This window comes from Sycon ciliatum, chromosome 3 (assembly GCF_964019385.1).
Source record: "Sycon ciliatum chromosome 3, ocSycCili1.1, whole genome shotgun sequence".
NCBI classification, from domain to species: domain Eukaryota; kingdom Metazoa; phylum Porifera; class Calcarea; order Leucosolenida; family Sycettidae; genus Sycon; species Sycon ciliatum.
Genome location: NC_088645.1, coordinates 35,436,644 through 35,453,711, shown reverse-complemented (window position 1 = coordinate 35,453,711; position 17,068 = coordinate 35,436,644). Strand labels below are relative to the sequence as shown.

The window sequence follows — 17,068 nt, the reverse complement described above, 5'->3', positions numbered from 1 at the left end:
GGTCGATACTCAAGGCGGCGCCGAAGTAGTTATCTGCAAAAATAGTTTCTTGATTCCAAATCCATGACCCACTTGAACAATCGAAACCAGGGAATGACTTATGTCAGCTATGATGTAGTACACACTCAAGTCTTGTACTGTCCGTGACAAGGCACAAACTGGCAAGACAATGGTGGTGATTGAATCTTTGAGTTGAGAGCCTGAACATGCGACAAGCTCACTGAAGTAGGCCCTGCAGCGCCGCAGGAAAACATCATCAAATAAGGGCAAAGGAGAGCTGCCCTGGAACAAAACCACTTTGAACTGTAGCTTGTAGACTACTCCGAACTGCACAGTGACAGAGCTAGCTGTTGATGGATGTGGCGTCGTTCAGCTTCAGCCAACAGTAAAATGCTGACAAGGCCCATTACAGTTTTTGCCTTTTGGAAGCGAGCTCGGAAAAGGTATCAGGAATCGCAGTCTTTGTAGATTCCAGACAAGATACCAAATGTGCTCGTACTAAACTGGTGCTACTAGCAGCACTGCGCCTGGTGTCTACTATCTCCACTCGGCTCTTGATTTGGTCCGAGGGTGGTCTCTTTTTCCCAAGGACAGCTAGCAGGCTTGCAAGGCTGTCAACAGACTGAAGACCTTGGCCAGCTTTGTCACCACTGCAGACCCAAACGGGAGCAAACTGACTGTGTCTCGTGCTTTGTACCTAGTGCCTGTACGATATTCGTCCACATAAAGTCATTTTCGACAGCTATTTTCAAACTCGGAAACACGGAGTCCACAAGCGATTCTCCAACAAAAACCTCTGCGATTTATAAATGTTAGAAAGCTTAGCTGACCACGGCATAATTTCCACTCTAACACGAGATGTGAGGTGCATACCAGTCCGAGTTAGGCACGATTTTCATATTTTTTCTGTCGTACATGGGTATCGGCATGGCTACAATCCGTGCAAATGGCGCCATCTAGAATGCGAAGAACAACGAAAAACGGCAACAGCAGCGAGAGTAATGAGACTGAGATTTTGATGAAAAGTTCTGCCATCATTCGGTTAGTCATCTCTTTAGGACAATTTCCTTCATTTCACTCCTGGCGAATGCTTCACAAGGCCTCTCAGGATGTTTTGGAAGCATTTTACGCCGCCCGTGTCCGAGTTAGATAATCTCTTGGCGAAGGATGATTGCACGCTCACTGAAGTTTTGGACGCAGAAGATGTACTACAGGAATGCAAAGGCATCAACAACAAGCTGTTGAAGTTCCTCACTCGGGATGACAACATGGAAGAGCTTGTCTCTCTAGTAACATTGGAGCCACTGGACGATGTGGACGAGGCGGAGCGGTTCAAGCACCCCAACACGGCTTGCAATATCCTGACGTCAGGTGCTGGGACGATAGTTGACAAACTAATTGCTGAGGAGCCGCTCATGGATAAGCTGTTCGAATTTATGGAGAGCGAGCCGCCTCTCAACAGCCTGCTAGCTAGCTTCTTCTCGCGCGTAGTGATAGAGTTGTTCTCTAAAAAAGCATCGCTCATGCTGACCTACATCTCTTCCAAAACTGGACTCGTAGATTCGTTCCTGTCCCACATTGACACATCAGCAATCATGGACTTGCTGATGGGCATTGTCAGCGCCTTCCAGATGCCGGAGGAGCGTCAGGAGATCTGCAAGTGGCTGGAGGAGCACGGCATCGTGGAGAAGCTGGTGGATCTGATCAGCGGCGACGTCGGCGCGGAGAAGCAGCGCAACGCGGCGCGCACGCTCACCGAGCTGCATCGGCACGGCTACGAGTTCCTGTCGATGAACTACGACAGCATCACACAGGACGACCTGCTGGAGGTGCTGGAGAGCAACGCCGTCGTTGAGCGGCTGCTTCGCAACATGTTGGCGAGCCGCAACGTGACGGGACCGTTCTGCCACGGGCCCGAGTTCCTCTGCTCCATGCTGAACCTGCAGCAGATGGGCACGCAGACCAACGGCATCATCGCCGACCACATCCAGTACCCGAACGTGACGAACGAGGACGCGGCGCGGCGCGTGTCCGAGTGTGTGGTACCGTTCCTGCCGCAGCTGATCGACGTGCTGCGGAGTCCGCCGTCGTCGCAGCCCATCCTGACCAGCGCCGGCCACATCCAGGTGCCGCTCGGCCCCGCGCGCCTCGCCATCATCCGCCTGCTCACCTCGCTCACGCAAGTCGGCTGCGTCGAGTACGACCGCGAGCTGGCGCAGCTCAACCTGGCCAGCATCCTGCTGGAGCTGTTCGCACACTTCGAGTGGAACAGCTTCCTGCACACCTACGTCGACCAGTTCATCGGCTTTGTGCTGGGCAGCTCGTCGGAAGCCGCCACCGACCTCATCCGCTCGCTGATCCTTGACGCGCGGTTACTGCAGCGCTTTGCCCAGATCGCCATGGAGAACGAGAATGAGCAGATGAGCAGCAGCGGCAATGGCGGTGGTAGTGACGGAGAGCGAGGCACCGGCGACAACGAGAACGCTTCCAACGACAGCGGCAACGGTGGCGGTGACACACAGCAGCAGCGGGGCCAGCAGCAACGGCGGCGGCGTCGCCGTGGCTACATGGGCCACGTGGTGAACATCAGCAACGCCGTGCTGCACAGCCTGGACGCGAGCGAGGAGCTGCGCAACGCCGTGGAGCGCGTGGACACGGACGACCTGGACGAGTGGCGGCAGTGGGTGGACGGGCCGCTGGAGACGGTCAACAAGAAGAACAACTCGGTGCTTGGTGGCACCATTCCCAGCCTCATGTCCATCGAGGATAGCGACGAGGACATCCCCATCGACACACCTCAGCAGCAGCCACCGCAGATTGCCGACGCGTTCTCCTTCTACCAGACGCAGCAGATGGCGGCGGACTTTGCCGACAGCTTTGGCTTTGAGGACGAGGACTTCAGCGGCGACTTTGAACAGTCGGAGAACGCGCCGTTCCAACACGGCACCAACGTGGATTTTGAAACACCGGCGGACGCGGACGCCAACAGCTCCAGTCTGTTTGAGCAGGCGTGCTCGGAGCGTCTTCAGCGCTACTCCGACAGTGACGACGGAGATAGTGATGGTGATGACACCAACACCGCCGCTGGCAGGGCGCACGGGTTTGGACAGGACGACTGGATCGAGAAGGAGCCGACCGTCCAGACTGCAGCGGGCTTCGGCGGAGACATCGTTGACTCGTGAGTGCCGTTGGAACTTGTTGAATTTTGTTGTGTGTTGCTCTCTCTTTGTCTCTCTCTCTCTCTCTCTCTCTCTCTCTGTCTCTCTCTCTCTGTCTCTCTCTCTCTCTCTCTCTCTCTCTCTCTCTCTCTCTCTCTCTCTCTCTCTCTCTCTCTCTCTCTCTCTCTCTTGCTCTCTCTCTCTTGCTCTCTCTTGCTCTCTCTCACATGCACGCACGCACACACATGCACAAACTCACTCACTCACTCTGTGTGGGTGTGCATATTGCAGGAAGATTTCACTCCACTATAGTGTTGGCGGCATGAAGGATATGCTGTTGGCGGTTTTGTGTATTCGGATTGTGTTCTGCTCTGAAAGCATCTGAGGCCGGGTTTTCGTGTTGCCTTATCTTGCCATCCCATATTTCCCGAGTGTGTGTTTCAGTGTGGAAGACACGTCTGTCCATGTTGTAACCTTCCACTTCAGTGAAACTTCAGTATAACGTACCTCCATGGGCCGTAGAATTTGTACTTTGTAGCTGAGGTGTGTTTAACCGGAGATCAAATGACTGGAAAAGGATATGCCGGGTCCTAAAAAATGTACTTTCTATTCTATCCTATGCCAAGGGAAAAGTAGGTTACATCCAGGGTACTTTTTACTAAAGTGTTCACTGCACTTGATCCCGCTACATGTACATAATGTTTGGGTTCGTCGCAATTTTTTTTGTTATCCTCAAAGGAACTTCTTTATTTGGTATGTGGGGGGGGGGGGGGGGCAAAATCGCATGTTGACCGACACTGTACAGTACATGCATGCAATTTGCGCCATCCAGAATGGCAAGCTGCGTTCATTTCGGAGGGACTCTTAGTTCCAAAGGAACAACTTTTGTTTCAAGGACGACGAAAATAACTTCCGTGACGACCCCCTTAGGCAAAGGCGGTGTCAGAGCATCTGGTAAAAGGAGAGCGATCGCTTTCGCGTGCCTTCGATCTCCTTATTTTCATTTTGGGCGCACTTTTCGTCGCTCGCCTTGAAAATTTTCGAGCGCATCCGCATCGCTATGAAGTCCATTCTGCAAACACTCAAATATTTCGTAACTCGGCTTTCCCTGAACGGAATTGAGTAGTCGAAAGGCCTATTCGCATTAGAAAGTTCTCAGCTTCACTATTCGATCCGTCGAATAGTGGAGTTACGGCACTCGCAAGGTATTTTACGTCCCGTTGCAAATATTCACTTCCGCACTCGGGTGACAATCATTATTTTGACATACTAGTAAAGGATTTCCCTCTGTTCGGTGACAGTCTGGGCATGCAAAGACCTGTGTGACGTCAGGCACAGGTCTTTAGCGGTCAGCTACAAAAGAAAGGAGCGCTCTACGATGAATACTACAAAAAAACATGGATCTTAGCGAATTGTCTCAATTATTTCCGTTGCGCGTGTCTTCCCTGCTCTCCCACCACTCTCCTTGAGAGGATAGCGAGAGTGATTGTTCACTCTCCTGGATTTTTCTTACACGAAGGTCTGTGGTGTGCTGCATATGCGGTATGGCCATGCATACTACAGAACTGTCGGGCGCAAAAAGAACGACCAGGCTAGAATTTTACCTAGCACAGCATACCTATGTATACACGACGACTCAACTGTACATAGGCTGTAATACATGAAGATAAGAACGGTCTTGGCTAGGAGTCTGACACCCAGTTCTTCTGGAATCCGACTGTACTGTAGGGCGGACTGCTGCAAGTGGCGGTTGACGAGAGAGAGAGAGAGAGAGAGAGAGAGAGAGAGAGAGCAATGGCTGGGTGTGGTCTGTGTGGTTGACGAGAGAGAGAGAGCAATGGCTGGTTGTGGTCTGTGTATGGTTGACGAGAGAGAGAGAGAGAGAGAGAGAGAGAGAGAGAGAGAGAGAGAGAGAGAGAGAGAGAGAGAGAGAGAGAGAGAGCAATGGCTGGGTGTGGTCTGTGTATGGTTGACGAGAGAGAGAGAGAGAGAGAGAGAGAGAGAGAGAGAGAGCAATGGCTGGGTGTGGTCTGTGTATGGTTGACGAGAGAGAGAGAGAGAGAGAGAGAGAGAGAGAGAGAGAGAGAGAGAGAGAGAGAGAGAGAGAGAGAGAGAGAGAGAGAGAGAGAGAGAGCAATGGCTGGGTGTGGTCTGTGTATGGTTGACGAGAGAGAGAGAGAGAGAGAGAGAGAGAGAGAGAGAGAGAGAGAGAGAGAGAGCAATGGCTGGGTGTGGTCTGTGTATGGTTGACGAGAGAGAGAGAGAGAGAGAGAGAGAGAGAGAGAGAGAGAGAGAGAGAGAGAGAGAGAGAGAGCAATGGCTGGGTGTGGTCTGTGTATGGCTCTTGCTCATTGTATGTGTATACACTAGACAGTCAGACCTCGCTTACCCGGTCCTCTTTTATCCGGACCCCTCGCCATCCGGAAAAAAAATCGTCGGTTACCGATTTACGGCATGTGCCATGCATACATACAGTATGTGTGTTCGATTATCCGGTTCCCTCGCCTATTCAGATTATTTTTGTGGAAAACGGATGTGTGCGGTTGTGTGAGGTCTGACTGTACTGTTGTTGTTGTTCTGTACGCTGTTGTTGTGTGCCTGTGCAGAGATAGTAGCACGGAAAGCGGCGACTCTGGAGCGAATCCTACACGGAGACGTGCGGATGATTCCAGCGGCGACGAGGACGACGACGAAGATGATGAAGATGACGACGACGAGGAGGAGGATGCCAAGCAGGCGCCGTTTGTGATCCTCTCGCGCCAGGTGCCGCTGAGTCGCCTCAGCAAGACAGCGAGTGGTGGTGGTGCAGCCAGCGGCAATGCTGCTGCTGCTGCGGCGTCAGTCGGCGGCGGTGCACCGAGCGGCGACGTGAACAATCTGTTCATGGACGTGACGCAGACCCACAGTTGGACGGCCAACTTCGACGCCATGGATATGGACACCTCCTCCTCGTCACTGGCATCCTCTGGCGACGCAACAAACACCGCTGGTGACGCGACGGCGGTGGTGAACAGCAGCGCGGGCACGGCGACCAGTGCGACACCGCTGACCGGCTGGGCGTCGTTCGGCGCCTTCGACGGCCGAGAGACGGCCACCTCCGGCGAGGCCAGCAACAGCGGCAACGACGAAGCGCCGTTGGTTGCGGCGTCGGGCAACGCCACCATCGTGCAAGCACTGCCCGATGGCGGCAGCTCATCCTCGACGCCGGCCGTCGATAATAACGACGAGCACAGCTCCAGCAGTTGTGAAGTGTCGTCGACGGACGATTCGGATGACTCGGACGAGCGTGACGGTTCCTATTCGTTCAGCCATATGAGCAGCGGGTCCGACGGTGAGTCAACTCCGACAACGCTCCCTGCGGACGATGGCAGAGGAGAGGACGATTCGGAGCAGGCAACAGTACAGCCGGTAACTGCACTCTCCCCGGCCACCGCGCCTAGCTCAATAGCTTCGCAGGATGGCGATGACAATAGCGACTCGCGCGGCGAGGCAATGGACATCGACACGGATAGTGCGGCACCACCGGCCGAGTCTGCACCCGTCGAGGTGTCCTCATCCGACTAGGCGGTGTTTCTCCGCGTTGTTAATCTTTAGGTGTACATAGAGCAACGAGGAATGAATTCACAGTGCTGAGCGTGGCCAGCGTGGTCTGTGTCGTCGCATGCGCACTCTCCGTGACACACCAGTCCTGCGTGCGTACATGTGTGCGTGTTACTCTTTACAACGGACTGACCCCCCGGCTAGCTGACTCACTCACTGACTGACACTGTGCTTGTAGACCTCTACCCTCTCCTCCCGGCGCCGTATGCACACGTGACCCGGGACATTTTCAATCACCATCGTCGTGACTCAGCTAGCGTGCTGACTGGAATGTTATAACCTCCAGCTTACTTCCTACGAACACTCGACCCGCAAGTGTCTCTCACCTTTTGGCCCTTATCTGTCAGCTGTCCTCCCCGAGTGTGTTCTTTATAAGTAGTTCTCTTAGAGAAGGAGAGAGATGGGAAACGGCGGTCGTCTCAACAGTGTGTCCCGTTCCGACCTGATATGAATGAACTGTTTGATCTACATGACGCATCGCGGTAACGCTAACGTAACACTCTCTACCGGATTTCTCGGCCGCTTGTCCCACCAGCCCACCAGTGTACCGACCACCGGTCTCTCTCTCTCTCTCTCTGTCTGTCTGTCTGTGTGTCCGTGTCGGTGAGAATGTTTGTACTAGTTATCTTTCTCGGAAATGTAGAATGTTCAGTAAGCGGACTCCTGCTTGGAACTGAGCAATGCCGCAGCCGCTATTTGGTGAGATGCGCTTGGGCGAAAGAGTGTGTGTGAGGAGGAGAGATAGCACATGGTTGACTGGCGACTGGCTTTACTACGAGGCGTTGTGTCCGTCGTCCCCTGTCTGTTTGCGTGTTGTCACAGCGTGGATGTGGCCTGCCGTTGGGCTGTTGGACAGACTATTGTAGGCTGCCGGCCTCTGAGTGTGGTCCTCGTGTCGGCCGGCTATCTGATGTATATTCATTTGTTTGATTTGACTCGTGCCCATGTCGGTTTGTGTTAGCCCATTGTAAACGTGATAGCGCATTCTACTGGACGACGCCGGTGGTAAACTACTTGCTGGTTCTCCCCCGCTCTCTCGTCTGTATTCATTGACGTTCTTTCTCGTACTTTTTTCTTCCTTTTTGGCACGGCGGCCATCTCGTACCATGCCGATAGCTCGACTCCTGCATTTGCCCGACCTGTGAGTCGTAACAGATGCAGCCTAAAATCACCCCTGCAGTCCTCCCCCGTTGCTGTTCTTTCTCCCCCGCTGCCCTTGCCCCTGTTGCGTGCTCCACATCCCACTACGCAGCGACTCTGACTCGGTTGTTGTCGTCGTCGTTGTCGTTGTTTTGATTCTAATTTGACAAGACTAGACTGTTTGCAGCTCGATCGTGGCCGCTGCATTTGATAATGTTCTTTCGGGTTTTTCGTTGTCGGTGGGAGCGTGTATTGATATTGACGTTGTGTGTGTTCCTCTCCACCTGCCCTCCTTCTTAGATTTTCTTCTGTACCACATGCACATATAACTATGTACAATGTACTCGTGTTTTGGCTTTCCGTACGCGGCGGCGGCGGAAGTGCTGCTGCTGCCGCCCGCGTCGCTTAGTTTTTTTGTATTTTGATCCCAACTGTTCGTAATCATTTAAGACCGTCGTTGCCTGTGACGTGGTGGCGTCGTTTCTGCCATTTGCATTTTATTTTATTTCTCCTCGTCCCATGCCCCCCCCCCCCCCGTACAGTACGAGCATACCGCGTGCGTATGTCCTTTGAGCTTCTATCTATTTTCTCCCCCCCCCCCCTCCCATTCTATTGTGCCCTCTCTTACCGAGAGCTGTGAGTTCTCTGTGCTGACTGTAGTCTTTCATTGGGCATGGATTGTACATGGCATGGATTGTACATGCGGTGTGTGTTTCTTTTAACCACGGTTTTCATTTTCAGTGCAGCAGTGTTCGCCAGTATCTTCTTCTGCGCCCATGCTTTTTTTCCTTGTCGTTTTGTTCTTCGGTCCTGCTTCTCTCTCCCACTATGTAGGGAACGCTCGGTTGGAGGTGGCTTGCTTGTCATGTCGGTTTGTTGTCCTTGATTTGTTTTGTTCCCGTGTTCACCTCCCACACATTCACCTCTTTTCTTGATGCTGGCTGGCCAAGCAAGGATGATGTCTAAGTAAGAAACGACGACGACTTTGCTGCTAAGGTGGCGCGTGTCTGTCTTGCATGTGGGGGTCTCCTGCTGTTTCGCTTCAATCTCTCTGTCTCTCTCCGTCTCTGTCTTTTTCTCTCTCTCTCTCTCTCTTTCTCTCTCTCTCTCTCTCTCTCTCTCTCTCTCTCTCTCTCTCTCTCTCTCTCTGTATCGGTGTGTGTGTGTCCCCCACCCTCTCCTTTGCATCCCACGCCGTGTTTTCCGTTTTGCGTTGCTTCTAGTCCGCTTTGCTCACTCGCCGCTTTTTGCTTCATGACTATTTTGTTCAAATACTCTCTCTCTCTCTGTCTCTCTCGCTCTCTCTCTCTCTCTCTCTCTCTCTCTCTCTCTCTCTCTCTCTCTCTCTCTCTCTCTCTCTCTCTCTCTCGGTCAGCCGACAGTGCCATACTGGTTGGTGTGCGGTCCAAGAGCTTGCAATGTCACAATCATACTTCAAGAACATGTACTAAGTTCAGTATATTCAATAGACATTGGTCTCCTGGCGTTCATGGAAGCCATTCCTCCATGTATTCTGGTCCAAAACGTGGTGTGCATGTTGTGTGCCTAGCGCCTGGGGCAGTGCAAAATTATACAGATTCGAGGAGCCTCACTTGGCGAACTCCAATCGCCAGCACCTGGGCACTGCGCACACATACAAGGCCAGGGTGTGACCTCCAAACTGAGCCCTTACAACAGACTGCGTTTCTCAGGTTCCTTTGTACATTATACATGGACATGATAGTATTGTTAAGAATAAGTACAAAGCAAAGACGTTACAAAAGGCCAAAACAAGTATGTTACAAGAAAACCAAATTAATTCAATATGCAACGTCACCAATGGAATGCCAAATATCAAGTCACCATGACGCAAAAATAGCAAAGCGCCTCCTATAAAATTGTTCAGAATAATGATGTCCTAAAGTGATCATTGTTCGCTGCTACCTAGCTTATACGTTTGCGCTTCCAGGTTGCTTCAGCCTAGCCCTATACTAATAGATACTGTAATACTCATCTAAGTTGAATATCGGGGGGGGGGGGGGGGGGGGGAGACAAGTACGTGTACCAGTTGGCCATGTATCCTATCTTGTTCAAGTTCGCCAACGCAGTTCATACGTCGGTCTTGTTATCGGCAGTCGTGTACAGTCACGTGAGCAGGTGCCGGGCTAGACGAGAACGTCGAGTGGAATGTCCCGCATGGCCGTGTCCAGCGCATCCTGCACGAGCGACTCCTCGTTGCCCAGCTGCAGGCCGTCGGTGAGAGTGTTCTGTGCCTGACGTGCCGCCTCACCTCCTCCCAGGGCAGCAGTGCGAGGCACCGCGGCCGCCAGGGTTCGCTGCTGCACGTCGGCCGCCAGAGAATCAGCAACTCGATGTTGGTGCTGAAGATGCCCGGCGTCAATGACGTGTTGCTGCAGCACGGCCGGTGATTGGTGCACTATTGACGGCACAGCGCTCCGTGCCCGGTGGTGCATCATGTAGCCCAGGCGCTCGGACATCTGCGGAGTGCGGTCAAAGTTGCTCAGGCGATGCCCCGGCACGGGCGCGAACAGGCGATGCGCGACGGGCAGGTTGTTGAAGCGCGTGTCGTAGTTCCTCCATCTCGTGCCCGGTATGTCGAACACGCTGTGCCGCAGGTCGTGGTACGGCATGCGGTGAGCCGGGACCGTGTTCCGTCGACTCGAGCTGCCGCTGCCGTGGAGCAGCGAGGATGCGGAGCCTTGACGCTGGATCAGCTGCTGGCCGTGTCTGCTCTGCGACTGCGACACGGCGGGCCAGGCATGCGGACCCGGACCCGGCCGCTTGAGCGCAGCTCGTCCCGGAGCTCTCCCCGCGATGGCCATGCCGCGTACCCTCTGCTGCTGCGCCAGGCGTCGCTGGGCGTTCTGCGGGTAGGAGCGGAAGCGCTGCGAGTCCGGAAAGAACTTATACGGGTTGGAATCGCCGCCGGCGGCGGTACCGACAGGCGGACGATGATCGGGACGCCGAGAGCTGATCGTATCTGCGTGACTGACTGGCTGTGGTAGGATCCTGCCGCTGACGTGCCCCGTTTCCAGAAGATCTCGGTAGATTTTCGGCATGCTGTCCTGAGTGGTGGCGGCGCCGGGGATCACCTGGCCTGGCGACGGTGGGTGCAGCACGCTGTCGATGGCCTGCTGCACTAACGGGTGCATGAGCAGCTGACTAAGCTTGTCGGCCACACTCTGTGGCTGCTGCTGTTGCTGTTGCTGCTGGACGCCGTGTATGCGTGCGGCTGCGGGCCCTTGCTGCTGGGGAGAGCCGAAACCGGTCGCCGACGGGAGCCCCTGCGTCGTATACTGGCGGGGAACGCGCGCCGCGTCCGGTGCCTGCTGTGCAGCGAAACGCTGTGGGAACGGCTGACGGAGATCAATCGCACCGATCACAGTGCCTTCGCCGGAATACTGGTTGAGCTGCTGCTGCTGTTCAGGCTCGGTATCACCATCACTGGTATCGTTGGAATTCGCCTCTTCCAGTTTCTCGGATAACTTCTCGCCGATCTTCCTCAAGCCAAGTTTGTCGAGTAGCTTGACGCCAAGCTTTCCGTCCTGAGACAGCTTGCGCCGTTTGCCGCCTCGCTGGGGCAGGTATGGAGCTACGAACTGAGCGACCGCACTGCGCAGCGACGCCAGACCCTTGAATACGCTCCTTCGCTTGTCGCCCGGCTTCCAATCGTGTGGAATCTTCTCCGCCGTCTCCTCCGCTTCTGCTTCTCTCTCGGCTGCCACCATGCCAGTGTCTGTCATCTGGTCGAGCTCGGCAATGCTCTGGGGTTCGATGTCAGTCGTGTTGGTGTCATTCATCATATCGGGATCAATTACGATCGTTGCATTACCGTGATCCACCTCCTGTTCTTCTACCCCTCCAGATGATGGCAATGCTGCTATCACATCAGAAGAACCCACTGTTCCCGGTAATGGTGTTGCGTCAGCGGATTTCCCCATGTCTGCTGGTGGCACGTCAGAAGACCCCACTGTTCCTGTTGAGGGCGTTGCGCCAGGGGAATTCCCTGTGTCTGCTGGCTGCACAGTCACGGCGGGGTTCTCTCCGGCCAGCGGTGGAGGAGGATGTGGCCCGACGGCTTGGGCGTAATCCACAGTGGCCAGGCTGGGGCTGGTGATGGAGAGCATTGAGCTCTGGGTGACATCAGCGTGACGTGAATAGCTATCCACAATAGATTGCCGAGTGGGCATGGCACTACGATCTGCTCCTGCTTGTTGCATGTCCAGACTCGAGTCAGCACCGGTATGAACATCCTCCGAGGCCGGCGGCAGAGTAGTGCCGGACGGAGCAGCGCTTACATTGGATTCATTTTTCACAGAACTAGCCGTTGCCTGGGAAACGACCAGCGAAGTATGGGCTAGCCGAGTTGCACCATTGCTTGTGACCATACTTGGTGAAGGAGCGGCTGCGCTAGCTGGAGTCGCAACGACGGTATTCACCTCTGACAGGTGTTTCTTTGGTATCGGATATGCTACGAGAAACCGGAGCGGTGTAGCAGGTTCAGGCTTTGCCGCACTAAACACAGTGTCGGCACTCGTGGAAACAGCAGTTGTCATGCCAACACCGGTCGCTACGGTCGGTTGATCATGCACATGTTGTTCTGCAGTGTGCACAGGTGGTGCAGTCGGGACCTGCGGCACGTTGCCATGGGGACTGATGCCTACATTCTGAACAGGACCACCAGTCACTGGTGACATTGTCTGCCTTGTTGGCCACTCTTGCAGGTCAGCATTGCCTGTGGCCTGCGGATCATTGCGAACGTCTTTGATCACCTTGAGGTGCGGGTAGTGGTGCAGCTGGGCTTCTAGACCATCCGTAGTACTGCTATGCAGCGGATATTGATCAGTGGGCATGCTTGCAGGTGCGGTTTCTGGCTGGGTGGCTGTAGCTACGGCACTGTCTGTCTGAACGGACGCGTTGCCTTGAAGGTATGCAGTGGCTATGGTATCAGAATTCTGACCAATCTCATTCACGGCCGGATGGTTCGGGTAATGCTGTACAGGAGAGCCATTTGAAGGATGAGCATATTGATTAGTGGGCATGCTTGCAGATGTGGTATCTGGTGGGGTATCTGTAGCTACAGCACTGTCTTTTTGAACGGTCGTGTTGTCTTGAAGGTATGCAGTGGCTATGGTATCAGACTTCTGACCAATCTCATTCACGGCCGGATGGTTCGGGTAATGCTGTACGGGAGAGCCATTCGAAGGATGAGTTTCTTCGATGCCAGTTGAGCTGGGTGGCGTAGGCCCTGGAGTGCTGTCAATGCTTTGGTTGTGTTGTTCGTCCATAAGCGTATTGTCTGGATGACTGGCAGCAGCCGCAGCTTCAGAGCTGTTATTCATCTCATCAACTGTGTGATCAGGTGATTGTGAGAGAATCTGCACACTGCTGCTAGTGGCATGCGATAGGTGAACGTCGTTGGTGCTTGTTACACTGGGTAATGGCGTTGCACTCGCAGTAGTAGTGGCAATGGTGTGATGGCTGGGCAGTGGTTTAGAGGTGGCATTCGCTTGCTCGTTAGCTATAACTATGAGTTCAGGTTCGTAGTGAATTACCTCGATGAGTTTCACGAGTGGGTAGGGCTGCTGGGTGGATGCAGTCACAGGATCACTAGTTGACATTCCTGGTGCTGCGGTGGTCGTTGGAGTGGGAGCTTGCGTGCTGGAGGCATCTACCGGTTCTGTGCTTCGGTTGCCTGGCGCTGGGGTTTGCGGCAGGCTGTTAGTCCTACCATTGCTACTGCTGCTATTCGTTGTCGCTGATGGCAGAGCAGAGGGCATAGCTGTTACCGTGCTGTTGGATGCTGTAGTTGTCGCCTCGGCCAGTCCAGAGCTTTCGCTGCTGTTGACACTGTTGCTGATGTTGGCTGCAACCATGGTGGCTGTACTTCTACTGCTGGTGGTGGCGACGCTGTTGTTGTTGCTGGCCGTGGTGGTGGCAGTGCTGCTACTGCTGCTGCTGCTGGTGGTGGTGCTATTGTTGTTGCTGTCAGTTGCCACAGTGGTAATACTACTGCTGCTGGCACTTGTGGTGGCGGACCTGCTGGTGGTAGTGGTGTCGCTTCTATTATTGCTGTTACTTCCACTATAACCGGGAACTACAGCATAGCTCACAGGACGTACGATGCGACCACTCTGATCGTGAACAGCATCTAACGCATCAGCTGGGCTGCGATCGGTCACACTGCTCAGTGAAGAGCTGTGGTGTGATGGCGATGTTGGCTCATTGTCTGCCAGAGTCCTGGCCAGCACAGGTGCATTCAGTTCGTACACGTCCACACTGGATGGCATCCCTGGCTTGTAGTCACCCGCTGCGCCAACCACAGGAACCACGTGTACGACGGTGCGTTCGTTCCCACGCCCTGCGTCCGCGCCCGTTTCATTCTCATCAGGAAAATGACCCAAGAGACCCTCCATGCGCTTCATCTCAACGTTCATAATGTCCTGCAGGGCGTCTGATTTCGGCACGCTGCCGTCACCGGGGTAGAGGTCGGCCACGGAGAAGCGATGCGGCGCTTTCGTCTCCATGCCAGACTCCCCTTCACCGTGTGCGTAGTTCACCAGCAGCATGGTGTCCGGGTCGTTTGCCGCCGCCTGGCCCGCGTCCTGCACGGGAATCTCGCCGCCAGTGTGCTGTTCAAATTTGTCAGGGTCTTCCGCTACTGCCATTGCAGCCACCGCTGCACCGTCCGATGTCGGTAGAGATCGTGCGTCGGCCTGAAGGTAACGGTGGCGCTCCACCAACAGGAGAACGCTGGCGATACCAACGAGTGTGTGTATACGCCGCATTGTGGCTGACCGGACGACGCTTCACGAGGTGTGACTTCAGCCTGGGTAGTACAAGCACAGAGGACAGGGGAGCAAATACATCTCATCAAGTCCAAGCTCAGCGTTAGCAATGTGCGTTTTTCTTTCTCTCGCTGTGCGTGCTCGTATGCATGTGGTGCGTACATGATTATACATTTTTTGGTATGCTCGGAGGTGTGATTGTATGGCGTGCTCTCCCTAAGCGACCAACCGACGTTTCTGCTGAAACTTTGCAAAGTACATTTAGCTCATGTGTGCTATGGAAATTATGGGCACATGATTGCTAGCTAGCTGCATTTCCTCAACAAGGTTGCCTTCTTTGCAGGGGAAATCCGTTTAACTAATTACGGACAGCAGTGACGGCCTGACCCCATCTGTGGTTAGGTCGCTGACTTCAGCCTCCCCCCCCCCCCCCACACGTCCACCCATCACAGCATGCACTCTCCTTTTGATTCTACCCATTCACTCAGCACTGAAACACTCAAGTTAGTCTACTGCAAGCAAGCTACTGGTATCTATTTTCCATGTCGCAAGTCGACGAAATGGACGCTCAAAAGCAGCTATTGTGAATGTACGTGTATCACTAGACGGCGACCATGTCAACTTTAAATTCATTAAAATCCGATTCAGAACGGAGCGCAAACATTTATACTTGCTCCGTAGCTAAAAGAAGTACTTCGTAGGACAGGTGCGTTTTCACTGACTCTGCCCCCATATACCACACTCACACTCATCCCACTTTGCACCAAGATGTAGCACACGCAAGCAGCTCACTCTGCACCGACCGGTGGCAAGGAACAGAACCAACTCGAATGTACAACGTAGACCTACCTCTTGATCCAACTGTAGTGTTGGGCAGTCGGTCGCCACTGTGTGCCCTCCCCAGATGAACCCCTGTCGCTCGCCTGTCACGGGGTTTCCTTTATGAAAACTCAGCCTGATGAAGAGCGCTGACAGTTCCTTCTTTCCAAAGTCGAGCTCCTTGTTTTCGGTTTGGCTCCTTCACTGCCAATGGCTCTTCTACCTCCCTTCTCTTCTCTGTTTTAGAAATTACTAACAGCGTTGGCAACAAGAGGAGGGATTCATCGCTGCAGCGCAGCTAGCGTTGATCCCTTCCGCCGAAGCCAGTCGCGTGCTGGCGGCGGAGAAGGGCAGTTTGCTTCGTCTGACATGTTCTTGCAAGGTAGCTCGCCCGTGCCAGGGAACATTGGAGTTATTCGTTGCTGCTCAACTAGCCGTTCAATTCGTACACGGTCGGTATATCAAATAGCGCTCGCAAGCATGCAACAGTCCAGTCACACTTTCAGGCGCGCAAATGCATGAAATGTAGCGCACGCAGCCACGGAGTGCATGCAGTGACTTCGTCTTTGCGGGTTAGCTAGGTTCAAAAGTAACATTTCAAGTAACCCACACTACAGACACAAGTATGCAGTCGCATGCTCGCAAGTATACAGTACAAACCGCTTGCCATGTTTGAACCGCAGTGCGAAGCGCAAGCTTGTGTGCTGGCACTTGCACTTTCACTCAGTGACTGTCGTGTCGATCGGATGTGGAGCATGTCTCGTTGCAAGCGCGATGCGCGCTGAACGTGTTATAACCCTCGACACATCTCGCACTGGTTCGCCTGACGGATGGAGCGTGGCGAGACAGCACCCAGACTCGGGGCGAGAGGTCGTTGGCCAGCTCAACGTGCCGTCCACTGGCACACAATCGCTGGTGATATGCTGCGCCGATGAGCTGCTGATCGCATCAGTTTCGGCGTAGCCCTAGTACCCTCATGTCGACTTGACGAGTATTGATGGACGACGGTCTTCTTCAATGCTACGAGGAGAAATCGAGGGCTAAACACGACAGGATATCTTTGTACACTGTAGGTCTGCAAGTACGCGAGCAGATTGCCCAGAGTGCTGAACACTACCAGAGATGTACAGAGTATCAGTTGTCTCAGTATTGCCTTTGCTAAGTGCATGAAACGCAGCGTTACAACAATGCCCTAGTCGGCTGTCTCAGTTCTTTTCTGCCTTTGTAGATCTACAGTTGTACAAGTACCCGTATTGTTGGTCGACAGCAGGTAACAAGGTAGAGGACCGCCGTGTTCGGAAACAGTGACCTTTCTACAACCATCTACGGTTGGTAGAGCCCCGGTCTTGCGACCATCTGAACCGTATGGGTGCTAGCCCCGGTTCTGACCCTCTGTATTCTAGGGGAGCTGTCTTTTAACCCTTTAAGAGCCACAGGAAATTTTCAAAAATCTGCATTTTTTCATGTTCCTCGGATCATAGCTTCAGTTCTACTCACTCAATCCTCACAATCTAGGGCTTCCTGGAAAGGTATTCGCGAGAGGAAGAGAATTAGGTCGATCAT

General features: G+C 53.8%; 2 protein-coding genes across 2 annotated transcripts; one reads left to right on the top strand and one right to left on the bottom strand.

The window, feature by feature from the left end:
- Nucleotides 1-962: 962 nt before the first annotated feature.
- LOC135812060 (serine/threonine-protein phosphatase 6 regulatory subunit 3-like) lies at nucleotides 963-8,881 on the top strand. The gene is made up of 2 exons (XM_065325386.1): nucleotides 963-3,178; nucleotides 5,765-8,881. Exons 1-2 carry the CDS (start codon nucleotides 1,110-1,112, stop codon nucleotides 6,720-6,722), a joined length of 3,027 nt encoding a protein of 1,008 aa, XP_065181458.1. The 5' UTR covers nucleotides 963-1,109; the 3' UTR covers nucleotides 6,723-8,881.
- Nucleotides 8,882-9,352: 471 nt separating this feature from the next.
- Nucleotides 9,353-16,007, bottom strand: LOC135812059 (mucin-4-like). Its single transcript, XM_065325385.1, has 2 exons — nucleotides 15,536-16,007; nucleotides 9,353-14,727 (listed from the first exon to the last, which is right to left on the bottom strand). Exon 2 carries the CDS (start codon nucleotides 14,684-14,686, stop codon nucleotides 10,043-10,045), a length of 4,644 nt encoding a protein of 1,547 aa, XP_065181457.1. The 5' UTR covers nucleotides 14,687-14,727; nucleotides 15,536-16,007; the 3' UTR covers nucleotides 9,353-10,042.
- Between the last annotated feature and the right edge of the window lie 1,061 nt (nucleotides 16,008-17,068).